Here is a 27845-nt window from a genome sequence, read left to right on the forward strand (position 1 = left end):
TAGACCCACGGGCCAGATATGGCTGTAATAATTTTAATTTAAGTTCTATTCCATTATATTTACTCTTGTAGTAATACGTTTTAAATTAAAAGCACACTTTTGAAGTCGGTTAAAATATTATAAGTTATTTGGTATCTGGTTTCCATAACACAGGCGAAACCTCATGGGATCATCGTGCCGTGTGTGAAAATTGTCGCGAAATATTTATTTATTTAATCAGTTTCCTTACCTTAATACCTACATATCATCATACCCAATTTTGTATACAAAATACAAATATGATATGTGAGATATATCTAAGAGTAAATATTGATGATATAATGCTTTCTTTAACACGGGAAATGAAAGAGTTCCGCTGCGTGGGTTGGAGATAGTGATTGGATTTATACGAGTTTGTCGTGTGATGAATCTTCATTCTTCTTTTAATAAAACACTATTATGTACATGTAAAAATATCTAAAAGCCATAGAAATAGGCTAAAAATAAACCCATATTTAGTTGGCCTAAACTAAAACTTAAAAAATAGAAGATGCAAGAAAAGTCTACGATGAACGTTACGTGTTTGAAGTTTCGCGTTATGATAAAAAAGACGTGTCAGAAGTGAAACCTCTTCGGCAAGATTCAAATATACCAAAATCGGCGCCTTACTCCATGACGTGACAGTACCTGACGTGACGCGACCTTGAAATTTTACTCTCAACTTCAGTTTCACTTTAAAAAATTGTCTTCTGGACTAGCTGATGCCGTTTAATCTATCAAGAAAAAAAACCGATTTAACCAGCCCAAAAACTATGATTCTCAATTCGTAGTCATACGTCTAATAGTAACTAGTTTTCCACGTGTTCCAAGCATTAGCGCCTCATTAAAAATAATAAAAAGCATACAATATAAGCACGGTGCAGTAATTTTTCCCAGCTTCCGCTTGCTGTCCGGATAAAAGGATTTATATATAGAGCGAGGAAATGACCGTCGTTAACTTTATTATGTCTCTACATGGTGGTGTGTTTTTGTCGAGTGTTTATACTTTATGGTGTGTTTTTATAAAAGCCTGTTTATATTCGTATTATAGTACGAATCGTAATGGTTATTTATTTCATACGTACAAACAAACAGAAATTGTAGTCATAAAAACGACTTTAATTACCATCATATTCAAATATTAACAAGTCATAAACTGACAAAATAAATTTAATTAAACATACGCAACGAATAACCTTCCGCCTTTTGGGAACAAACTTGAATTATTCTAAATGCGAAAGTAACTCTGTCTATCTCTATAACATTATCACGTTTAAACAACTGAACCAATTCTGATGAAATTTGTAAGAGTAAAACTAAACTTTAGGAATAAATAAAGGTTTTTAAACCAAGAAAACAAAGCTTGATTCGAGTGAAGTATGTAGGGGATAAAAATGTGCGTGTCTCGTTAAGTGCACGCAAGCGAAGACTTGGGAGGAAAGCTAGTTCACTTCAAGTTACAAATAATTATCGATTTACTTGTAAGTTATTTGACAGAAACAGAAGAAAGTATAGTAGGGATTAGTTTAGAGATTGATAAAAACGGTTTATAACTCAGGGGCCAGAATAAGACGGTTATCAAGCCTTGACACGCAAACATTGATTTATTTTAGTGGCTATCAAATCATTGCTTATGCATTTTTTTATATAACTAGCGGTCCGCCCCGGCTTCGCCCGTGGTACATGTTTATGTTTTCTCTACATAAGAACCATCCTGGTACTTCAAGGAATATAATAAAAAAAGAATTATCGAAATCGGTTCAGCCGTTCTCGAGTTATGCGCTTACCAACACATTTTGCGATTCATTTTTATATATAAAGATAATATTTTTTTTACTTATAGTACAATTGAAATGGTATGTTTAAAACTATATGCATTAAACTTTAACGAGAAATGGCGCAATTCAAATGTATTCAATACTATAACTGATTAATAAATAATTACAACAGCATTTATAGGTTAAACACAGTAGATTTCTCTTGGATTGAAGAATGGATCTTCAATCCTTTCTTCAATAAATATTATCTTTTCCATACATTTTCCTATAAAGAATATTATATAAAATCACTGTTAACAATTTTTATAAAAATGATTTTTTAATTTATTGTTAAAAAAATTTAACGTTGAATGATTTATTTGATTATTTCTCAATGGGTAGATAATATGAATATTCTAACGGTATAATTATTGCAAATGTTTACTATTGATGATTCAATACAATGATGATTATAGAAATTGATTCCTTTATTTTTTTTTATTTAATTTTATGTTTATTTTGTTTTCAGGAGCTGATGTTGTAGTCTACGGTTTTATTTGCTTCGAGTTATTTTAAGTTTTCTTCATGGTAGCCACTTGTGAGTTTATTTTTTTTGCTTTTTTATTTGTTACTAACCATTAATTTTATACTTAATGATTTATTGCGGTTTTATTAATTTGAATATTTATTTTATTTAACCCGTTCTGTTTTAACAAGAATGTGTTATATATTATAAGTATTATTTCAATTATATTTTAATTTCTAACAATATAATTCTCAGTCTCTGAAAATAATGAAATATTGAATGAAAATTATACTAACTTCATAACTAATTATAGTCATTTATTCAAAAGCGATATTATTTATAAACTGGTTCTATATATGGAGACTGAAAAAGAAATCAATACTACTTATAAACTACTATAAACTTAACAAGCAATACATAGTACATATACGTTATTTAACAAGCTATTTCCAAGTTCACTCTACTAAAATATTCAAGTCAATCGATTCCGATTATTTCTAATCTCACGTACAACCTTCTATATCTATCTACCTTCATGTGTCAAACTGACACACCTGTCTCCGTACCATGATGTCTTAAAGCAGTAATATTGCCAGCGTGGAAAAAAGACAGCTATATATGTCGTCTAGCGCCATCCCTTTCTCACAATTGAAATACTACTGCTATGAGACATCATGGTAACACACCTGAACACCTTGACCGGAATTCCAATCCAGGACAACGCCTACTGAAACCTATATATTATTTACTTTATGGTGACATGGGAATCAATATGGCCGATCACTTCTTGTTAATGCGTTGTGTTCTATAGTTTATGGTGTTAGAAATTTATGGTGTTTGGTTTTAGAGGCGATTTTCACGTGCTTGTTAAATTATAGTCATAATGTGGTGAAGGATTGGGCAGAAATTTATAAATGTACGAATCAGTTTCAGGTACGACTAGGGCATTTTCGGCATTTTACAGTGTCCTGTTTTCTATAAAACTTTACTTTCTTGGTAAGCTCTATCTTAAAAAAAGCTCTAGCCTAAAGAAGTTTCAATTCAAAAAGCAAATGGAGGCAAAATATTTCAGAGAAGTACATATTGTGCAAAATATATTAGATAGATAATAGATTGTTCTAGGCATATTTTCTTGGTTGATTCTATAATAAATAATTCTTGATGTGTTGTATGACTTCTTTTTCGTCTACAGCAAACAAAATATTATTAAAGCTCTGTCGGAAACCATAGGCAAAGTTTTGGAGGTTTGTTGATGCGTAATTCGGAATATATTATGTACTAGCTTACCGCCCGTGGCTTCGCCCGCTTTGTCTAAAACCTAATAAATTATATACTAAAACCTTCCTCTTGAATCACTCTATCTATTAAAAAACCGCATCAAAATCCGTTGCGTAGTTTTAAAGATTTAAGCATACAAAGGGCCATAGGGACAGAGAAAGCGACTTTGTTTTATACTATGTAGTATGCTATATATATAAACCCAATAAAGAGATAACTAAAAAGCAAATTATTCACGAATGTAACTTGATAAAAAATTTAGGCATCTATGAAAGCGAGCGAGCGCAAAATAAAGCAAATTGAATTAGTCTAGAGCCAAGCGTTTTCCAACAAACAGAAGTGTCCCATAGGGTTGCCAGACAGGAGTCGTCCTAATTCATAAAGTATTGATTAAAATGTAGGGCACATTTCAAACCAAATACTCCTGACGGATTTCGGCCTTCGGCCGTTTAAGACCAAGGCAGGAAATCTATATCTATACTAATATTATAAAGCTGAAGAGTTTGTTTGTTTGTTTGAACGCGCTAATCTCAGGAATTACTGGATCGATTTGAAAAATTCTTTCGGTGCCCATTTATCGAGGAAGGCTTTATGTTATTACTTACGCTAAAACCAACAGAAGCTGAGCAATGCGGGTAAAACTGCGGGGCACAGCTAGTATATTATTATGATTAGATTCTAGACTTTATTATATTCTAGACTTAGTATACCTATCTCGCAGCCTTAATCCCACTTGACATCGCATAATGTAAACGTCGACATTTAAGGGATGATACGCAGTGTGATGGGATTAGAGGGAAATTAAATAGATATTTTATTTTGTATTCGAAATGGGTTTTTTATGTCAGACACGAGGGATAGATGGAAAATGTTTCAATTGGTTAGATTGGAATTGGCACAAAATCACTCATCTGTCGAACGCAGACTCTCATGCCTACAATTTTACCTCGCTGACAAGAAATAATTAATAAATATTTGTCCAATAAACATCTAGTTACGACAATATATTTTGACGTAGGTCGATTTTATTGCAGGAAATATGTCCCTTTTTCCCTTCATATATTCACAATTTTTGTTCAAAATACTATATTATATTCTTAATGGCCACTTGTTGTTGAGTAATTTAAACTTGAAAAGGGTAAAATAGAGAGTGGAAAAAAAGGAATGGCCAGCATGCGATAGCGCACACGCGATCAAACCCGCGGAATTCTAGTAAACTAATTTATTGTAGATTAAAAAAAAGATTAAATTCGGGTATTTAGCAAACCTTAGTAGCAAACACCTTGGCCAACACATTTGTTGAAGTTTCAAAATGCTTTGTTGCCATAGCAACACTTCCGAAGCGGGCAAGGTCGCGTCGGTTACGCAATACTGTTTTGCACGCCTCATAAGCGAAGCGTTGAGGTGGGTACTACTGTCACTTCGCGCAAAACATCTGATTTTTCAAACTTAAAATGTCTTTATGTATCATACATTGCACTTGTAAGATAATACATACACACACATATTAAGAAAAAACACTATTTTTAACGTTCATGATATTTTTGATGTCATTTTTGTTATTTAAACTAGTTAAAAAACAGTTTAAAAAAGTTCTGTCTTGGACGTCCGTGTGTCTGTATGTGCGGATCCTTTTTCTTGTTAACACGATAGCGACCGAAATACTTTACTAATCGAGTCTTTTTTTTTCTCTTACGCTTGAGTATGCTCAGGAATAGAACCCTTTCATTTTTCAGGGTCTGATTCGATGTGGTTTAATTGTTATTAAATAAACAAAAATAATAATTAATAAATATTTATTAAAAAAAAATTATGAGGCGTGCACTTTTGGATTTTCCAAATTATTTTGAATATCAAATGTTATTTTTTTAATGTTGTGTCGTCTTACTCCGTGTATGGAAGCAAATTACCTCATTATATTGAAGGATGCCATATTATGAAGAGCCCAAGGGCGTTTGTCCACTACAAGGAATTTTACGGTCCGGCATTCCGATTTTTTACGGTCCGGTATGGCACGCAATTAATCTAAATACTAGCTTGTGCACTATACGTAATTTTACTGTCCGACATTTTACTTTTCCCTATTCCGGATGGTTTTTTGAGTTTACGAGTCGCTGTAGGTATAATTGTTTTCGAGTGCCCACTTGCTTGGATTTTACTCTTTTTATTGCATATGCCAATTGAAAGCAAGCTCTTGTTTTACTTTCTTTTAGCTGGCAATGAGATTTGAGAAGTCGATATTGTTATTTTATATACATTGACCAAGCATTGACCTATAATTATTATCTAAGTAAGTGTTGGTAAGTTAAAGTTCAAGTGGGAATAGATTTAGCTCCTCGTCACCGATTAATAAATAAGTGAAACACGCATTTTAAATCTCTTACGGAACTTTACTTTTTATTATAACGAAGTAATATAATATTTCACCTTCTATATTTTTACCTACTCGTTTCTTGTAAAATGCAAAAACAATCATTTATTATACCGCCATACTTCCTTGAACTGTACCGCACTGATCCGAGTAAAGACGGACAGGTGCACAACCAATTCATCGGTTTTTTCATGCCACACCGGACCGTAAAAAATCGGAATGCCGGACAGTAAAATTCCTTGTAGTGCACAAGCGCCCCAAGGGTAGTACAAAACGGCGTAGGGTGTCAAGAGCAGCTGGTTGCCATAACAACGCTTCCGAGAATTCCAAGGCCGAATGCGCTGCGTAGTTCAATATTCCTGTTGCTATTTATCTTATAAAATGAATATGGTATTTGGAAACCGGAAATTGTTGGAATTTCAGACCCTTTTGAAGTTTTGAGTATACCCGTTTCACATAATAGGATGGTAAATATGTTTAATCGAAGGTAGGCAATATAAGAATTAACAACATGGAACAGTGTGAAGAGGACCATGGAAAATAAATTAATGTAAACGTACCCTCATAGGAGGCCCGTGTCCCAGCAGTGGGATCGTATGCATGGGCTGATAATGATAACGATTTTACCACTTATCCGTTTACCAATAAATTATTATTATTCTCTTCGTATTCTTTTTCAAATTTTGTTACGAATATTATTTATCAGAATTATTGTCGTCAGTTGTACCCTTAAACAAATTCAATTATAAAACATTTGCTCATGTCTCAATATTTCAACACCATCATTAATCTAAAATTTAATACCTTCAGGTGGATAAGGGTCATTCCTCCTGACCTTTTCTCGTATCTAAATCCTTACATTCAAACGGACGCCATTTCTAATAAAGGGATGCTTCAATTATAGGGTAAAGACCTAGTATTATAAAGATTATTATTTTCGATTGTTCGAAGGTACCCCCGTAACGGTTCGTTCACATGGGAAGGAAGTCTCAGGATTTGAAAGCAAATTTGTGATGTTATTGCGCTTACGAACATAAAAGAGAAATTTATAATTTAAAAAAGTGCTTGTTTATATTTAGATCAATTAAGGAATGATAAAAATCTAATTATTGATCAACTTTTTTTTAGTAAGTACCTATTGGTATTAAGTATTAATCTTTAAATATTGGTAGACTTATGGGTTTTGGTGGACAATGCATAGATAGCCTATAGAAATTAAATACTTTTAACGGATTTTAAACGTGATGTAAACTTACCGTGTGACCTGGACGATGGTCAAAAAAATATAATCAAAAGTAGGAAGCTTAGAATGACATAAATGCGCATAAATAACGGTTGTTATAAATTTCCTCTCCAATAAAATCGGCGAGACATCTAGAACCCTCATAAATTAATCCTTCGCATAAAAAATGGCGAAAATCCCTTATCAGAATTTCCAGATATATTCAAGAGTCGATACCCAAGTGTAAAAATAGTTTCTAATCTTATTCTTAGAAGCCATAGCAACAAAAAAGCTCCTGGCAACTATGACCACATAAAGAAATATGTATATATCATAGACAGTTAAAAATACAGAAGATAAAACTTATTCAGCTAAACCTCAAGATATCGTCCAACAAAAAGATATAAGATTAAAAACAGCTTAACAAAAATAAAGACGTGCTTGATAAACATCTGCAATATCGCGTCCACTTCACTTGAAGTAATTAGGAGTTTATTTTATAAAGCATCTCACGGTATCAACCCAGTGAGGAACATGATCGCTCTAACCATAGTATAAAGAGAAACGTAAGTTATCTTCGAACTCAAACTCAAACTCAAACTCAAACATTTATTTATTCAATTAGACTTCTTAAAGAAGCACTTTTGAAACGTCATTACATATTTTAAAATTTACCACCGATTCGGAAAGCAGTATCTACGGAGAAGAACCGGCAAGAAACTCCATAGTTGCTCTTTTAAATCATGTCAGTTTTACAATTTTACAAAATACATATGTAACAACATATAAGTATTGTAATAACATGCCAAAGAACTGTCCTGTGGTTTTTACGCGACAACCCTCCATGGGTTTTTATCGTCCATATATTCCTGAATACTGTAGTACGCTCTCTGAACTAGTACATTTTTTATATAAGTTTTAAATTTAGAACTACTAAACTCTTTAATATTATGAGGAATTCTATTGTAAAAGCGTATACCTTGACCCATAAATGAATTTTTAACTTTAGCTAATCGGAAAAATGGCATTTCAATTCTATTTCTGTTCCTTGTGCCATAACAGTGTCTATCTCCTACTCTTGTGTGTAAGTCGGCGTTTTTGTGTACATGCAAAATATTATTAAATATATACTGTGATGGTACAGTAAGGATACCAGTATTCTTAAAGAGATCTCTTAGTGAGTCCCGAGCACGTAAATTATATATAGAACGAATGGCTCTTTTCTGTAAGATAAATATAGTTTCTATATCTGCTGCCCTGCCCCATAGTAGAATTCCATAGGACATAATACTATGAAAGTAGCTGAAATAAACCAATCTAGCTGTATCTTCATCGGTGAGATGCCTTACCTTTCGGACTGCATATGCTGCTGAACTGAGCTTACCTGCAGCGGTGTTGACATGGGCTCCCCACTGTAGTTTCTCGTCCAATGTTAACCCAAGAAATACAGTCGATTCTGTAGGGTGTAATACCTCCCCGTTCAAGGTAATATTTCTGCTTAACTTTTTAACGTTTGGTAGTAAAAATTCAACACAAGTTGTTTTTTTGGCATTTAATAATAAATTATTAGCAGTAAACCAGTCGGATATGTGTAAAAGAGCACTGTTCACTTCGTCAACATTTGGGTCATGCCTATCCACATTAAATATTAATGAGGTATCATCTGCAAACAGAACTATTTCACACCTATCCTGTAAATAATAAGGTAGATCATTGATATATACCAAGAACAAGAAGGGTCCTAAAATAGATCCCTGTGGAACACCAATGTTAATTGACGCACCGCTAGAACGTTCTCCATTAACAACTACAGTTTGTATCCTATCATGCAGGTATGAGGCTATGAGGTTCTGAGCTTGTCCTTTAATCCCATAGTGATTAAGTTTACGCAATAAGGTACAATGTTCAACGCAGTCAAATGCCTTGGAGAGGTCACAAAATATCCCCAAAGCATTTTTTGAGTTTTCCCATGCCTTATATATATGTGTTAGTAGTGCAACTCCAGCATCTGTGGTTGAGCGCCCCTTTGTGAAACCAAACTGTTTGGTGTGCAGCAAATTATTAGATGCAAAGTGACTAGTCAATTGGTTTAATATTAACTTTTCGAATACCTTACTTAATGTTGGTAAAATCGAGATAGGTCTATAGTTGTTACAGTCTTCTTGATCGCCTTTCTTAAATAGAGGTATAACTTTACTAAGCTTTAATAAATTAGGAAATGTACCATAGTCACAACACTTATTAAATATAAAAGCTAAATTGTTCGCAATATTTTCTATTATATTATTAACTAAATTTACGGACATTCCCCAAAGATCACAAGTATTTTTTAAATTTAGTGTCTTAAAGGCTGTAACAATATCATTAGCAGTTACGTGTCGCAATTCAAATAATGTGCTGCACCCCGCAACATGGTCCCTCAAAAAGGTCTCTGCAAGTGCTGAAGACGAATTTAAATTATTAGTAATGCTAGCAGGGACACTACTAAAGAAATCTTCAAATGCAAGCGCAACATCAGCATTTTTGTCAATAACCATGCCATTATTAACAAGTTTTATGGTATTACTTGATTTGCTTTTACCCATTTCACCATTAATAATAGACCAAACTGTTTTAACTTTATTATCGGAGTCGCGTATTTTATCTCTGATATACAAACGCTTCGCAGTAAAACAAACAATTTTAAAAGTTTTTGAGTAATTTCTAACATAACTAAGAAAAGATGGGTCTTTATTATATTGCTTCATACCATATAACTCATAAAGAACGATCCTACACCTATGTATGCTAGGTGTCGCCCATTTACTAAATGGTAAATCCTTGGTAATATTTAAAGATTTAACTTTAAATATTTTTTCAAATTCATTATGCACTAAATTAAAAAGATTTTTAAACATTTCACAAGGATTATTATGACAGGATTGATCATTCAGTACGGGCAGGCTTTTATTAATATTATCTCTAAATTTATTAATGCATTTTTTAGTTATAGGCCTAACATTAATTCTTTTAAATTCAGGTAAACAATCCCATTCAAAAACTACTTTCTGGCCACAGTGATCCGAAGTGAGTGTATTGAGAATATTTTTCTCTAAACAGTTGCAGTCGCAGTATATATTATCAATACAGGTTGCAGAAGTAGGTGTAATTCGTGTGGGTTCATTAAAAAGTTTATACAGATTAAATGACTGAAACAAATTAACAATTCGTGTTGCCGTTTGTGTTTGTAAAAGTATATCAATATTAAAATCACCACATACTATAACTTTTTTTTTACTCCTACTTAAACGCTTTAATATTTCTTCCATGACTGTCTCAAACATATTATAGTCACTGGAAGGGGGTCTATAAACGCAAACAATAATATAACGCTCCAGCTCCACACAGGACAGTTCAATGGTCCGTTCTACAGAAAGGCTAACAATGTCAGTTCGTTCCTTGCATTTTAAACTATTGTGTACAAAAATAAGAGAACCTCCATGAATAGCGTTTGTTCTAAAGTATATACTTTTTAATTTATAATTATCAATATTTATTAACAACTGACATTGTTTAAGCCAATGTTCTGTTACACAAAATATTTTAATTCTATTATGATTTAAAAATAATTCTATTTCTAATAATTTGCTAGCCAAGCCTTGAATATTTTGATGCACAATAGAAAAAGACTGCTTAGCTGTTGTCTTATAAACTAGTTTAAATCTAGCTTAGGGCTAGATTGTCTGTCAACACTTAAACTAGGTTGATGTATATAATTACTACTACATAAAATTATAGTAGATCCAGGGTCTGATACTAAACATGTACCAGACTGGTTAATAATTTTATATGCTATTAACATAGCAAGTTCTCTCTTATATCTAAATGGCAGATACACTGTATTCTTTGTCAAACAAAAAGATTTAATACAAGAATTTATGTCAAAATATATAAATGCATCACTATGATGATTTGTTAAATTATATAATTTCAAGTTAATATTATAGATAAATTTATATTGATTTTGTGTCAAACCAGGCAAATATGGTAATGTACACAACATAAATTTGCATTTTGTCTCACTACTAATTTTTAACATTTTTTGAAATCCTATATCTATGTCATGTTTTTTTAATTTAAAACTATCTCCATATAATATAATAACAATACTATTTTCATTAAAAGTAAAAGTAACAAAGATACATCGCGCCGTTTGTATGTACGCGTTCATGTACGTACGCAAGCTTGATGCACGCACACAACGCTGCTCGGTTCCTACTCATGGACGGTCTTATGAGGGCCGCGCCATTGCTGTGAACGGTCGGTGTTTGTTTATACAATCATGTACAAATCATTGTTACAAGTGATTACCCGGCTTCTCGCGAATTTAGGTGCCGTGCGCTCCTTAACGCTGGGAGTCTGCCTACTTCTCTCTTTATACTATGCTCTAACCCAGATTCTAACAAATAAAAAATTCACTCACTTTCAATTTTACATCTTGTTAAGTTTTACGACTTGTCTCACGGTGGACGTGTTCAATCAAACATTTTATGACGCGTCCTGATAAATTATTTTGTACCGGTTTTTACGAGCTCGTAGACCAACAATGTATTCTAATTTGTTGGAGATAGAATTTTGCTATCGTCATTTTTGTCAATAAAGTTAAAATGAACCTATGAATTTTGGAAGAAATAAGAAAAGCTGCTGTCATATATGGAGCTTTCTTGCTGAGATTATAATTATAGATAATGTCTTAGTTAAATCCCAAAGCAAATAATCTCAAAGGAGAACTCAATACAATTAAAAACGCTTTTGTACTAACACAAATGCTTTCTATACTTCAATGTTCTGATGAAACAATAGCTGCTCTAAAAAGGAGTCATCATCCAATAGTTTGGAATAGCAACAACGGCCAATCACATCGCTTACATTGCTTACAATGATAAAGACAAAACTAATGCGACAAAAACATAACCAATAAAAATTGTGATTTATAAAACTATTCGAAGCCTCATTGTGGTTGAAACGACTTACTTGCCTCTAGATCTCGTTACAAATTGTGATGAAAAACTAATAAAGTTGTTGGTACGCCGCCGCGTCATCTTGTTTCCAAGTTCCAACTAGCTACTTACAAAGTTTCTTACTGCTTTAATGTCTTTACTTTTTGCTACTTTATTTTGTATGAGTGCTGTAAGACAGGCCGATTTAAGTTTGGTAGTAGCTCCGATTTACAAATCCAAAATAAATATAAAAGACATGGGTTCTAGTAGTCTTGTTGACGATACAGTAGTTGTTTTTAAATCTTTAATTATTATTATAGAAAGCAAATAAAATTTTGTAACTAATTTCTATGGACCATTAATTGGTTTATATAATTATGATAAGGTTGGAGCTAATAATACACACTTCTCGCTCAAGCAAACTACATTTCAAAGAAATGAAAAGGGACAGAGTTAGCTAACGTCCCATTATTATATAATCTTGTCCTAAAGTGGTGTCCCTAAAGTTTATAGGCATAAGTTGCAAGTACTTCCAGACTTGGACCATTACTTTGGCCCGTCGTTGACACAGGCTGCTTTTAATTAAAGCTCCTTCATTATTGGTCGCTTTGATAAATCAAGTTTAAATGTGAATATTTATAAAGTGTTAGTAAGTCGAGAAAATGAGATAAGAAATGCTGAAGCATATACAATGTGAGTGCTCGACGTTATCATAGAGAAAACGTGTTTCTTTTGAAAACAGGAGACTGAAATTACCTTCTTACAAGAAAGATAGAATATTATATGCTAGAAAAAAATTCTTAAGTATTATTTTTGGTCAATCTGTTTTCAATAAAGATGGCATATTTTCTTCTCGCAGGCAAATAAAAATGATAAAATAAGTCAAGAAAATAAAATTAGTTTACGAGACCGTTGTCGCAGGGACGTGGTTGTCCGTTAAAATTAAATTCGACACGCCAACTGGGGTTTATTTCTGTTGTTGGAAATTCTGATAAACTATATATGAGAAATATGTAACTGGCTGTATACAATGTAGGTCCTATTTGTAACAATATATTAATTCCTAAGAATACAGACTTTATAACTACCGACAACTAAGAAGAAATTGTTATAGGCTTACATTTAGTAAAGCAGTTTGCTGATATTCAAGATAGAAGTTATAAATATGCCTCTATATTTCATTTCCCAAAAAAATTGGGTATACTTTTCATCCACCCCGACTTTTCAAATTATCAACTATCCTAAAAATTTGTAATAATGAGTTCGTAAAATTGCTTCGAGCTTAGAGTTCGTAAAATAGATTTAGAATATTTCGCTAATACAATCTAATTTAATTTTATCTAATTTTTTTAAATCTAATTTATATTTGCAGCGACTTAGTATCCTGACCATTTATTTATTACTAGCTGTGCTCCGCGGTTTTTTATTTTTCAAATCGGACCAGTAGTTCCTGAGATTAGCGCGTTCAAACAAACAAACAAACTCTTCAGATTTATATTATTAGTATAGAATATAGATAACATTATAACATTAATCCAGCATAAAATCCCGTTACCTAACATTTCCTCTACAACTGTTTATAGCTCAGATTTAGACCGGAATTCATTAAGAATAAATATGATACAACTAAAGACGAGACAAATCTCGGAAGTGTATTTCTATAAATAACTAGCTTTCCGCCTGCGGCTTCGCCCGCGTTTTCAAAAAAAAACCCGCATAGTTCCCGTTCCCGTGGGATTTCCGGGATAAAACCTAGCCTATGTCACTCAGAAATGATGTAGCTTTCCAACAGTGAAAGAATTTTTCAAATCTGCCAAGTAGTTTCGGAGCCTATTAAATTCATACAAACAAACAAACAAACAAAAAATCAAACCTTTCCTCTTTATAATATTTGTATAGATAATAAACTCCACACGGCACACCTAGTCTTTCAACACGGTAAAGGTAAGGCCGATCGATTGCTCGTGTTTTGTCACGCAAAGCTTCCATATTTTATACTTTATACATTGCTATTTCGTTTAAAGTGGAATAGCTTGCTTTGGACACGAAGCTTTTAAAAACTTCAAGTTTGAGTCATAGTTTTAGAGCGGTTCGAATGTTCTGGAAAATGTGAAAATCGGTTTAAAGAATTCTAAAACGATGCTCTTTTATGTCTATTTTTGTTCGTGTTTAACAGTTTGGGAATATTTTATACCACATTGATATATTTGTTTGTTATATAGCATTGTTATTTTAATACTATTTAATTCCTGATAGCGCAGATCTACGGAGTTCTTTCAAAGGAGAATCCTTTTCTCGAACAGGAAAAATCTATTAAATATATTGTTGGGAGCTTTTTCTAGTTCAATGGTCCATGGCAAATAACTAATAGGGTTTTTGTGATAATATCATTTATACATAATATTGTAAATGTAAATTAAAATACATATTATACGTGTACGTTATTTACATATTTTTTACTAAAAACTACCATCGTACCGGATTAATGGCTTTTAAAGTAGATTAATATGTTATACTGTAATTATAACAGAAATCTAGGTCACTTTTTATTTATATTAACGCTTTAAATTATACAATGTGGTATAAATACAAGAGTTTAGTCTGCTTCTAATAAAAATCTTCATCACGCGAACATTGTCTATTGACCGTAACAATCTTCAATTCAGCTTTAAATGCTTATAGTCACATGTCATTTGTTAGTGGATTTAAGATTATTAAATGTATATAGAATATTTATTTATTTATTTATTAAATATATGTGGGAATAGGATAAAATATTAAGATGTATTTCATAATAAGCTTTATTTTTAGTCTGTGTTTTTCTATTATTTACTCTGTGGATATGTTGTCTGTAGATTGATGATTGTCTATGACTTGACTTGGTGTCTCGCGTAGAGTGAGAATGAACCATAGAGGAGGCACTAAAATGACAAGGAATGCGTGAGAGAAATACACTTATGACTATAAAGCTAAGAGCAAGAGAGACAGAAACATTGTTTTTTGTTTCTCTCATGTTATGCGATTTCTTTTGTTGGGGACAAAGGCAGTTTGTCCCAAACAAGCGGCTACAGTCCATTGTTTTGCTAGTTTTCTGTTTTTTCTCGCTGTTAAGTGACTTCAAAGTTTAATAAACGTTGACAGTGATCTGTTTTAATCCGACTTTAAGTGAAAATATGGTGCGTTGTAGTGTGATTGGTTGTAAAAATCGGCCGGAACGAAGATTACCAAATATTACCTTTCACACGTAAGTAAACTTATTTGAAGTATATTGTTTTATAGAACTGGATATAGTTGATACATTTTCATTAACTCTAATGTGAAATTATCTACAAATATATAATATTTTCATCGAAATAGACGTAAACATTTTTTTGTGTTATCCGACTAAATTACGAAGTGTTCTTGTTGTTCAGGACGCCATTTGTTTTTACGTAGTTTCAAATTTATGGTATAATCATGTGATTAACATTAGGGATACCAGTACAGGGTAAAATTTTCCCCAAAATCGTGAAATGTTTTTTTAATATTAAATGTTAATGTTTGTGTAAAGTTTGTTACACGGTTCGGTTTTCCGGTTCAGCTTTCCTCATTTGCATTGGTTTAAGTATTTTTTTTTTCAATGTCGGTTTTTTTGTATATTCCAGGTTACGATGCACATCATAACGCTGAAGACTGCGAAGCTGGCCCTTCCACACGAGCTGCAGCTGCCACTGAAGGCAGCGAGGACCCTGCCCCGTCAGGAGAGGCGGTGTTGGAGTAAAATCCGGAAGGCCACCCCCCGCGCCTTCCTCACCGAGGTGCGGCGCGCCTTTATAAGAACGAACGAGCGGCGGAGTCGTCCATTTTCGTCTGCTACTCGCGCGCACATTATCGCGGACCCTCTGCCCATTTATTTCTACCGTCATTTTGCTGTTCATTTTCAAATAAATGTATTTCGTTTAATTTGCTTTTAATTTGAACTATTTCCAGTACGTTTTTATTAGACTACATTTACGGCTGTATCTTCTAATTGCGTTGACATAGAAATTTGATTTTATTACTGCTTAAAGGTATAATAGACCTAAGTTTTTGATGTGAATATCAATTATTGAATACCTACATTACATTTGCGTTCATGAGTAAAGGGGTTATAAGATTAATTTTTTTTTTTATATAATGTAATAAAAAATTCATGTTTTTCGCAATTATTCCCGTATCTGTTTTATAAGATATTATTCTGTCTTCTGATTCAAATTCAATTTGAATCTGAATCAGAAGAAATAGCAATTAAAACCGCATATTCTGAAACTAGCAACTACTTGCAAGGGAATCACAACCTACAAGGTACTCCCCACGTCCTATAGCACAGACAAAGAAAAAATTGCTACAAGCAACATTTAAAGATACAACATAATAAAACAATTAGGTTTGTTCGAAGCCCTCGGTGCGCGAGTCCGACTCGCACTTGACCTTTTTTGTCCTAATTTTACTGTATTTTCTATTATTATTTACCATTGATTGAAATGATATCTAAACTTTAGCCTTGTTTTTTTATAAAAAATATATGAACTGGGATATTTCGATATTTGTGGTTAATTGCGAGAAGTGTAAAAGCAAAAGTTGTAATAAATATTTTAAATACCTACAACTTTACCATTAAACTTTATTCCGCAGTTATAGTTTTTTTAATCCCGATCTCAGATCGATCGTAAATAACTTTTCCTCTAATTTTTGTTACCTATATTCTCTTCCGTTTGAAATTGATTTCATTGTTCTATAATATTACTTTTATGTTTCAAAAGTTAATAAAAAATCATGTTGAACAATATTACTTTGTTAATTTCAAAAGTTAATATTAAATTAGTGGTCCACTTAGGTCGTGCACATGGCCCAGGGGGGGGCATGGCCCATGACCCCCATGACCCCCCCCCTGGATCCGCGCTTGTACCGGCCGGCCGCCCGGCTATATATTTTATACCCGTGCGAAGCCGGAGCGGGCCGCTATGTTTTTATATACAACGTTCACAGTTTTTCTGTAGTGTATTTACTATTTAGTATCAGCATTGCACCCGTGCGAAGCCGGGGCGGGTCGCTAGTTAAGTTAATAAATAACAAAATCTTTTCAAATCTGTCTTTTTCTTCATAAACCTATCTTACAAAAAAATACCCAAACATTTATAGATATTTTGCCAGTTTTTCGGATAAAAAGTTTTTGTAATAGTTGGCAACATTGACGTAAGGATTCGCCATCTCGTTCGGGTATACGCCGATGTCGTCTCTAGTACATTCTCCCTCTACGGTGTCTCGGTACGAAAAGAAATGGAGGATTGTTAAAAATGTATTTTTGTTCGGTGTCTGGGAAATAAACTGATTGGGCTAATTTGGCGTTTTTATTTACACCATCCCCACATAATTTGGGGGCTCGTCCGGGATGGTGGAATAAAGAAAAACAGCGGAAGATTATGATTGCGGTGATTAAACCAGATTAAGACTTTACGAATTATGAACTAAGAAGACTAAGATTTAAAGAAGCTTATGATTGTACGATTACGACTTGAAGACTATATAAAACTTATTATTTACATTATTCAACATGCCGCCGAAACGACTATTAAAGGATGATGATGATTATGGTGAACCATCGCCGCGTATTAGCTTTACTGATTTAGAGAAATCAATGACGCCATTTTCGGGTGATGATGCTTATGGCGTCGAGGCTTTCATAAGAGAATTTGAAGACGTCTCCTCTCTAATGCAATGGGGCGAATTAGAAAAACTCATATTTTCGAAGCGGCTCCTCACGGGGACCGCCAAGCTATTTTCACGTTCACTAAGTGGGACCACCACGTGGGATACACTTAAGTCTGAGCTCCGCGAGGAATTTGGTAAGAAGTTGAACAGTGCAACTGTTCACAAGAGACTTTCAACACGCCGGATGAAGATGAATGAGACTCATCAGCAATATTTTTTACATATGAAGGAACTTGCAGTACTTGGGAATGTTGAAGATGAAGCCCTGATGGAATATGTCATCGACGGTATTAAAGACAGTGAGTCCAACAAAAATATTTTATATGGCGCTTGTAACATTAAAGAATTCAGAAAGAAGTTAGACATTTATTCAGAAATTAAGAAAAAATCATATTATTCACCTAATAAGATTCAAAGTAATTCAGTATCAAAGTCCATTGGCATGAAAATTCAAAAAACATTAAGAGTAAAGAGATGTTTCAATTGTGGAGATTTAGATCATGAGTCGCCTAATTGTACTAAAGGCATTAAATGTTTTAAATGCAACTTGTTTGGTCATAAATCAACTGAATGTTCTAAAAGTATAAAGAAGAGTTTGGAAATTATGTCAACTAAGAATAATATTGATGTGAGACCTTTTAAGAAGCTGAAAATAAACAATATTGATGTAGAAGCCCTGATTGATACCGGAAGCGATGCTAATTTAATAATTATGTCTTATTTTAGGAAGATTCAAGGTGAAAAATTGTTATCTTATAGCTCAGGAACCACAGAGACTTTAACTGGAATAGCTGAAAAGGAAATTTATACAAAAGGATCTTTCACAGCAAAAATTGAAATTGATGATTGTTATTTTGAAACTTTATTTTATGTTGTTGATGATGGCGCTATCCCTGTCAACATTATATTAGGAAATCCTGTACTGAAAGAAGTAGAAATCAATTTTAAGGCTGGAACTATCACTGCAACAAGAATATTACACCTTACAATGCTAGAGAATGAAAATGAAGATATCACAAATATTGAAAACAAAGAATATAAAAATAAAATACAGAATATTATAAAAGAATATAACCCCAAAAGATGTACTAAAGAATCAAATGTAAAACTTAAAATATTATTAACCGATGATGTACCAGTTTATCAGAATCCACGACGATTGTCGCCTTTGGAGCTTAACATTGTTGACAAACAGATTAAAGAATGGCTTGATGAAGGAATAATAAAAACAAGTAAGTCTGATTATGCTAGTCCAATTGTGCTTGCAAAAAAGAAGAATGGAAACTATAGATTGTGCGTTGATTACAGGAAATTGAATAAGAAACCTAAGAAAATGCAAAATGAAATTATAAGAAAACATCATGAAAACGGACATTTTGGTTGTGTTAAGACTGAGGAATTAATAAATAGAAATTACAACGACCGTGAAGAACTAAGAAGGGTGGCGAAAGCAAATATTCAGAATACACAAGATGAAAATAATAAGAATTATAAAAAGAGAAAGAAGCTCAAGCTCAGCTGATATGATGAAGCCATGGGTAGCGACTGTTGACTCATCTGGGACAGATGATTCTGCAGGATGACCGTGTGGGAATAGGATAAAATATTAAGATGTATTTCATAATAAGCTTTATTTTTAGTCTGTGTTTTTCTATTATTTACTCTGTGGATATGTTGTCTGTAGATTGATGATTGTCTATGACTTGACTTGGTGTCTCGGTACGAAAAGAAATGGAGGATTGTTAAAAATGTATTTTTGTTCGGTGTCTGGGAAATAAACTGATTGGGCTAATTTGGCGTTTTTATTTACACCATCCCCACATATATAGATAAAAATTTTTTGGATGATAGAAAATATATGAAAAAAGTGCGTGTGTACCGAGCACACGTGTCAGAAGTGAAACTTTTTTTGCAAGATTCAAAGATACCAAAATCGTCCTCTTACTCCATGACGTAGCCTTGAAATTTTACTCTCAACGCGCCTAAATAAATTTCACTTCAAAAATACTACCTTAATCACCAATAAGTAACGATGTATTCGGAACCTACAATGTGTCATAAACAACAATAGGATAAGTTATGAGCAAATAAGTTTAAGGTCTATCAAATAACTGGATTCATAGATTTTCTTTACGGAGATGAATCAATCTTTTCTGTCTTATGAGATCAATTCATTTTCCATAACCCAGAATATTTCGGTTCAAGGCTCACGTGATAAGCACTAAACCAAGAAGGTTGCCCAAAAATTGGTACCTAATTTATAGTCCTTTCCACCTAAGATGATTTCTGTGACACATCGATTTTTGACACGTGTAGAGATGTCTTTACTGAAATTATATCATTTTTTTCCGATAATCGATAATATTTTATATGGAAATGAAATCGATTTGAATAAAGTACCAAAATTAGTTTTTTCGGCATTTCGCCAACAATTAACTAAGGAAACTTAGCAAACAACAGCAACAAAAAGTCAACAATAACAATTAGTAACAATAACAGAATACCACGTAAAGTATCAATACAAAAATGCAACTTACGCGCTTGCAAGTAACGAAACTACGCGCTTGCAAGGGTTAAACGCATTCGCACAGCTGTTACGTTATAAAAATAAAATCTGTGATTATGTCTTACAAAACTTTGGAAAATGTTATTCGTGAGTTGAATAAGACTGTGTTACGTCTGCAAGACAAAGTAACTTCACTAGAAACGCTTATACTAGAACAGAATTTGATCATAAAAGAATTTGTTGAAAGTAAAGAAATGAGAGATCCGACGGTACATTTGAGTTCGCCAAGTAAAAAGTGTGATGATGAAGAGGGTAACTCTAAGCTGCGGCCACTTCGCGATGCTCGTCTTCGTGCGCTTACGACTATCAACGTCGCGAAGCCCAAGGTGCGAGCAGGGAAGAAGATGTTACCGCTCGCATCTCCGTCCCCACCGAGCGGCACTGACGGCGAGATCGCCCCTACTACGTGTTTTACGCAAGTCACGCAGAACTCGCAAGACAAGTTCGTGGACGCGGATGGTTCGAACGACCGGAACGGAGACGGGGCTAACATGGAATGGGTCGACGTGAGGCGGCGTCGAGTTAGACGCGAGGCCAGAAATGTAGCTCGTGGTACGGCCGCGCCCGGTTCGACGTCATTGGAAGCGTCTGAACGTAAAAGTTATTTACATGTCTATTATTTAAAAAAAGGAACTACAGTCGAACAAATTCTAAAACATTTGTTATTTATTTGCCCAAATGATGAATGTTTGGTAGAACAGTTGAATTCGCGTGGTGACTATGCATCATTTAAGTTGACAGTTCCCACAAAAAATTTGGATACTTATATGTCGCCTATGCATTGGGCGGAGGATGTACACATTAAGCCTTGGCGTAGTGGATTTCGCAACCGAAAAACGACACAAAACCCCTAAATTAAAAAGTAATTGTACGTTAAAATCGCATTTTGTGAATGGGTGTGGATTTGGAAAATCCCAAATTAAGAAACAGTGTAGAAGTAAACCTTTCGAAATATTATACCAAAATGTAAGGGGCCTCCGAACGAAATTACAAGATTTCTACATTAGCGTATCTTCGATTTTGGTGGATTTATTCGCTATAACAGAAACTGGCTGCAGCGAGTCAATATCAGACGCGGAATTAGTTCCTCCCGGTTACAGTATTATACGTTGCGATCGCATGGACGGCCGCAAGCAAGGCGGAGCGTGTCTTGTGGCCGCACCGCGCTTCGAGCTGCGGAGTGTACCCGTGCCGTGTGACATAAACATCGCCGCTCGCGCATTCGAACTTGTTTGTGCTACAGTGTACTTGAAGAAAAGATATTTATTCACGGTTTGCGTAGTTTACATTCCGCCGAATAGTAATGAGTGCGAATATATGTTGTTATTTAAAACTATCGAAGGGTATTATAATAAATACAGTGATTTATTAGTGATCGGAGATTTCAACTTGTATTCATGTTCATTAAATATATTAAATTATTACGAGTACTTTTTTAGTTATTGTGGATTCACCCAGTGCAACAAAGTAAGTAATATCAACAACCGACAGTTAGATTTAGTGTTGAGTTCATTGAGTGAAGGAAGTTTGGTTAGTGTATGTGAAGCGTCCGAACCGCTGGTGCCGGTGGACGCGTACCACCCGCCGCTGCTGGTGTCGGCGTGGCCGCGCGGCCCGCCCGCTGCCGCTCCTAACTCAGACACAGATGTGAGTACGAATACTTCCTTAGAGTGGAATTTTAATAAAGCCGATTTTGTTTTACTTTATTCTAAAATAGCACAAGTAGACTGGACGGATTTTTATAATTTAGGATTAGATATGAGCTTGAAGTATTTCTATAATGTTTTTAATTCAATTTTCGATTCCTGTGTGCCATTAAAGAAGAAAAATAAAGTATGTTCGAGATACATTTATCCTGAGTGGTACACAAAAGAAATAATTCGAGACATTAAAATTAAAGCAGCGCATCATAAACGTTTTAAGGCTAGTAAATCGCAAAAAGATTATGAAATATTCAGTAGGTATAGATCTAAGGTAAAATGTGCGATTGAAATGGCGTTAAACAGTTATCGTCGGCGAGTTGAAGCGAATTTAATAGAAGATCCTAAATCTTTTTGGAAGTTTATTAACAATAGTCGGGTAATTAAAAAATCTAAACATCTGGTTAGCGACGATGGCGAGGTGATGACTGCACAGCAAAGCGTGGATGCATTTTCTGAATATTTTAGGTCGGTTTATATTCAGCAAAAACCAAAGTTAGATGTAAACTTAGCGATAACGCAAGCAAATTGTTTAAACGGAGCAGTAAGAGTGCACATCGGGGAATTACAGCTTTGTGAAGTGCTGAAGGCGCTTAGTCAACTTAAGCCAAAGACATCTTCAGGTCCAGACCAGATACCGCCATATATATTGAAGGATTGCCGCATGGTGTTGGCAAAGCCCCTTCTCCATATATACAACTTATGCCTTAAAACAGCTGTTTTCCCAAACTGTTGGAAGATAAGTCGCGTCGTTCCAGTGCCCAAAGGGGGACGTGGTAACAGAGTGGATGAGTATAGGCCTGTTGCAATATTGCCCTCACCAGCGAAGGTGTTTGAGTCTGCGGTGCAAAAAAGCATATTGATACAGATACGATCGCACTTGTCAGACGCTCAACATGGCTTTAGATCCGAACGTAACACTGCTAGCAATCTACTAAGCTATATGGCGGATATTATACCCGTAGTCGACGGTGGCGGACAAGTCGATGCGGCCTACTTTGATTTCAAAAAAGCATTCGACCTGGTCAACAATGATGTGCTGATAAAAAAGTTAGCAGAATTTGGATTCACTCCGCATCTGTTAAACTTTATGGCTAATTATATGACGGATAGGCAGCAATACGTAAATTATGCTGGACATACATCAAAACCGTATTTTACAAGATCTGGTGTAGTTCAGGGCAGCAATTTGGGCCCCTTGGAGTTTATTTTGATGATAAATGATCTTCCAAAGGTAGTTCATTATGCGAAGTGCTTGCTTTTCGCTGATGATCTTAAACTATCATTGCCAATAAAAGATATAAGTGATTGTGAGAAACTTCAGAGCGATATTGATAGAGTTGTAGACTGGAGTAAAAATAATTTATTGCAGTTCAACACCTCAAAATGCATGATTATAACTTTCTCTAAAAGTACTCAAAACCAAACAAGGTATAACTACCACGTAGATGGGGCACATATGTCGAGGGTAACTGAAGTTAAAGATCTTGGCGTTAATCTCAGTACTGACTTGAGTTATAGTAAGCACATAACTAATATTTGTAAGAAAGCTTTTAAAAACTTAGGGTTTATATTGCGGATGTCTCGAAATTTTTCGAATATTAGAGCTATTGTTAACTTATACAATACTCTAGTAAGAAGCCAGTTGGAATATAACTCCGTTATTTGGGGACCGCATGAAATTAAATATAATCTCATGCTAGAGCGCATACAAAATAAATTCACTCGTTACCTTTACATGAGATTATACGGGGTTTATCCTTTCTATCCGCTTATGTATCCGACTTTATTCGTTTTGGGCATGGTGGGATATAACGAGCTGAGGGTTAGAAGGGACCTGGCGTTAATCTCGTACCTGTTCAGGATTTTTAGAGGTAGGATACATAATGCGGATATTTTGGGTAAAATGTATTTGTATGTACCAGATGGATACGCGGGGCGCCGGCGCCGGCCGCCGCTGCTGCTGGTGCCGTCCGCTCGCACCAACTTGCTAGGTCAGGCACCTATGACGCGTGCACTTCGTTCACTCAATGAAATAGCAATCAAAACGGATATATTTTGTTGCACTTGGGATGAATTCACGCGAGTAGCTTTATTTGTAATATGCTATAAAAAGTAATGTTAGTTTGTATGTAGTTATGTTATATATTTCTAATTTCGATGTAACCATGATGTAACCAATTAAATGTAAAACCACTATCGTATTGGGAAACTGTAATGTTAGTGTGTGTTTTCAATAAATAAATAAATAAATAAATAAATAAATAAACTTGCATACAAGGCTGACGCACTCGTACAGACGATTGACTCGATTGACAAACGATCACAAGATAGGCGCCGATTATATGATTTCCAACTCTATGATTTTTCAACGATCCATTTCATGTACACGAATTGCGTAGGTATTATATTTTTGTGTTATTTTATTTTATTTTTCATTATATTAAACTAAACAATACTGTTTTTGATTTATAAGCTTAAGATGTTTCATTTTTATATTTTTGGTAATAATGCCGCCATAAAATATGATATTATGCACTAAAATTATTTTGGCGTTTCAAACATAAAATACGTAATTCGGAACACGATGAAGTGTCACAGGAATCATCCTAGTTGAAAAGGACTATAAAAAGAAATCTAGGTATAGAATATAAAAGAGCAATATAGAGGCGAAAGACCCAGAATCCGGCATTACCATAATTCTCTTTAATATTTTCCTTGAAAAAGTAGATCAGACCTAAATGACCCGTGCATAAATAGCAAATATGTACGTACTGCGTTGAGAGTTGCTGTTGAGTCGGAGCGATACAGTTTGGTTAATTAACTTTTCAATTAATACGAGCCGGGAGCACTCAGCTTGTTGAAGAATATTTTGTTACTCGATTGCTATGGTAATGAAGTGAACTGGTTTTCAGTAATATTCAATTTAATGGAGTGCAATCAACGAGAGTGTCCTGGCCACAGGTAAAATAGCCTGTGTTATATTTATTTTTTTATTTATTTATTTCAGGTAACAGACAATAAATTGTACAGACCCATATTATAAATACCTTACAGACTAACATACATAGGTATAATAATTTAAAACTAAACTAAATTAATACAAAACTAAGAATATATTAAGCACTACACTATACACAATTCACGGCACTGGCGGTGTCATATTGCGCTGAACGGGCTTTGGCTGGGTGTTGCGAAGCCGCCCGCGAAACCGCCGGAACACAACACCACGGGGCCAGAACTCCTCGCTCATGAAGGTCGACAGCTGCTCGCTCGGTACACGCACAACAAATGAATTAAAATTCAAATTGTTGCGCGGCTCCAGGCGCTGGACCCTCACGATAAACTTGGTCTTCACCCGCACATACTCCACTACATCAGAAGCTTGGGTAGAGTGGTGCAGGCGGGACACGTACAGCTGCGTCGTCGGTATGGCGGGCCGCAGCAGGTGGTTGTTACCGGTCGGGGCGGTACCGCACTTGTTGGAGGAGGGCTTCTTTTTCTTCTTCCTTTTCTCTAACTTTGTAAAGCCTTCCTCATCGAGTGGATGACTATTCGCGCTCGACAAGGGTGCCGCACGGCGCGGGGAGTCCCTGTGCTTAACGGGATCTCCATCTCGGGTGATATCTTGCCGCTTTACGGGAGGCTTGGCGGCAGCGGCCGCGTAACCAGCCGGTGTCGGGTTGGCTACACGTGGCGGGCTCTCCGGGGGAGGCGCGGGTCGGGCGGGGCGCGGCGTGACGCGGTCGACGGCCGGCGGCGTCGTCAAATTCGCTGACTCAAAAGTCTCACGTTGCGCTCCACGACGTGTGTTCACATTTGAAACCTCCGTTGACCTACATAATGAAATTGAATCGCGCAGGGCGACGACCTCATTACGCAGCTCGTTGATGGTGGATTGGGAAGCTCCAAATTTGAACTCCATCTCCTTTAGGGCCGTCCTTAAAGAAGTGATATCCTTAAGAAGGCGGGTGACGTCGACGTGGTCGAATGTGACGGGAGGCAGCTTACGCAAATCCTTCGCCACGAAAGTCGGCACGTCGTCCGGATCGGTCTCCTTGAACACCTTGATGATGTCCCGTAGACTTCTCTCTCCCTTCTCGTCCCTCCTGCGAGACGGCATCCTGTCGGCCATATTCAATGCCGAAAAGAGAAGTGATTTGGCGTCACGAATCTCTTCTTCCGTAAAATTGCTCGTGCAAATTTGTTCTATGCTAACTTCATCCATGACATCCAGCTGATACTGCAGGAATGCCAGGACTTCATTAGGCACAAGCGTAGCGCTCATTGTTACGAGCGAAAACTTCGATAATAAAAAATATTAATTATTTATTATGCATATTCTGCACAGCGCAATGCGTCCGCTTTGGAGCGCGCATTGCACTAGACTGCGTTATAGTGTCTAGGGTGTCTAGGAGCTGAGTTGTCTGTAGTTATATTGTCCAGATGGTCCGGACTGTATTGTTTTCTTTCTTTATTGAAAGAGAATTAAGGAGGAATGCAAATTAAATTGCGAAAACCCGTTCTGCTAATGCCAATCACAGAGTTTACATATAGGTCCCTTAGGAAATTTAAAGCTGAATTTTCGTATCATTTTGAAACAGTTCTGTAACTAAAGCTTTATTTTTCGAGAAACGATGCAAGTTTTTGTCTCACTATTTATATTTTTTGCTACTTCGCCTACATTAAAAGTATTGGAAATCAAGGTTGATTCTTATATAAATTACGCTAATAGTAAATGGCCTACCATTCATTACGAAGCACTATATTATATTGGTTTTATGTAATAACCTGCCCGATTTTATCACGATAAATCGTCCATAGTGCAGCCCTTGGGGGCCGGAAATTATACCCCGGGGATATCGGTAGTCCTACGTAATTGGACTGAAATGACCAGGGTTTTATAATGTGGAGTCATGTGAAATATGTGTTACAAGCTTTTAGGTTCTTTCTTTTAAATATCAGTATTGTAGGCTCTATTCGATAGAGTTGTAAATGCATCTATGGGTCGCTTTTTATTTTTTAATTGATACAGTTTTAAATCCAAAAACAAAAAATCTTCCAGGGTTGACAAATTTTGATTCTCTTATAAGATATAAAAACTCAAATTCAAACATTTATTTATTCAATAAGACTTCTAAAAGCACTTTTGAATCGTCATAACATTACCAATGTTGGTTTTACCAATTTCTACCGATTCAAGCGAGCAGTTTATCATATTATATAGGTAACGCCTAATCGAGAAATGTAATTTAATGTAATTTATTTCATGGACTCCATCAAATGCTTAATATGTAATTATAGGAATTCCAATATCATTTACATATAACCTCTATTAGTCTATTTTAGTTTTTCCTTTATATTTAAAGTAAATTAACTTCATATGTGCAGCAATGAATATCCATAATTGGAAGGAACGCAAGGCTAAAATGTCGATAGCCTTCTAAGATTCTGCCAATTAGATTGGATTGCTAATGCTTTGTTATGTAGCTTATTTTGGACAAGTATAACTTAAATTTAAGTTAGAATTATTTATGGAGCTTTTGTTTATTTAATAAAAATGTCACTTTTAATAATTCAACAATCTATTTCTCTTCATAATGTAGGTAATTAACTGAGGAAAGCCCTACATAAAAAACTACGAATAAAAATATGTTTTTTTTAATAAATAATAATAAATAGTAACACATAAGAGTAC

At 34.9% G+C, this 27845-nt stretch overlaps 4 protein-coding genes across 4 annotated transcripts in view; 3 read left to right on the top strand and 1 right to left on the bottom strand.

The window, feature by feature from the left end:
• Window positions 1-27845, top strand: part of sigmar (Tumor necrosis factor alpha-induced protein 8-like protein sigmar) — a 60546-nt gene that overhangs the window by 24794 nt on the left and 7907 nt on the right. The window contains exon 2 of the mRNA XM_090113161.1: window positions 2305-2373. Coding sequence (XP_089969287.1) covers window positions 2361-2373 — 13 coding nt within the window. The 5' untranslated portion in view covers window positions 2305-2360. The remainder of the gene's footprint in view (window positions 1-2304; window positions 2374-27845) is intronic.
• Window positions 17434-18808, top strand: LOC149900063 (uncharacterized). The gene is made up of 2 exons (XM_090112989.1): window positions 17434-18180; window positions 18608-18808. The coding sequence occupies exons 1-2, from the start codon at window positions 17724-17726 to the stop codon at window positions 18661-18663; spliced, it is 513 nt and encodes a 170-aa protein (XP_089969115.1). The 5' UTR covers window positions 17434-17723; the 3' UTR covers window positions 18664-18808.
• On the top strand, window positions 21230-24404 carry LOC149900064 (uncharacterized). Its single transcript, XM_090113097.1, has 2 exons — window positions 21230-22094; window positions 24073-24404. The coding sequence occupies exons 1-2, from the start codon at window positions 21240-21242 to the stop codon at window positions 24139-24141; spliced, it is 924 nt and encodes a 307-aa protein (XP_089969223.1). The 5' UTR covers window positions 21230-21239; the 3' UTR covers window positions 24142-24404.
• On the bottom strand, window positions 25226-26531 carry LOC149900065 (uncharacterized). Its single transcript, XM_090113123.1, has one exon. It carries the CDS (start codon window positions 26433-26435, stop codon window positions 25290-25292), a length of 1146 nt encoding a protein of 381 aa, XP_089969249.1. The 5' UTR covers window positions 26436-26531; the 3' UTR covers window positions 25226-25289.

Source organism: Colias eurytheme, chromosome 19, assembly GCF_061535395.1.
Source record: "Colias eurytheme isolate Ceu_HAF_F1 chromosome 19, ilColEury1 Martin Lab GWU primary, whole genome shotgun sequence".
NCBI lineage: Eukaryota > Metazoa > Arthropoda > Insecta > Lepidoptera > Pieridae > Colias > Colias eurytheme.

Bases quoted from the DNA above. Each gene is read 5' to 3' on its own strand.
- LOC149900063 (XM_090112989.1), top strand. From the start codon at position 17,724: ATGCCGCCGAAACGACTATTAAAGGATGATGATGATTATGGTGAACCA. The intron at 18,181-18,607 runs GTGAGTCCAACA...GTCTTATTTTAG, and splicing joins CATCGACGGTATTAAAGACA to GAAGATTCAAGGTGAAAAAT.
- LOC149900064 (XM_090113097.1), top strand. From the start codon at position 21,240: ATGTACACATTAAGCCTTGGCGTAGTGGATTTCGCAACCGAAAAACGA. The intron at 22,095-24,072 runs GTGAGTACGAAT...TGTATGTACCAG, and splicing joins CTCCTAACTCAGACACAGAT to ATGGATACGCGGGGCGCCGG.
- LOC149900065 (XM_090113123.1), bottom strand. From the start codon at position 26,435: ATGAGCGCTACGCTTGTGCCTAATGAAGTCCTGGCATTCCTGCAGTAT.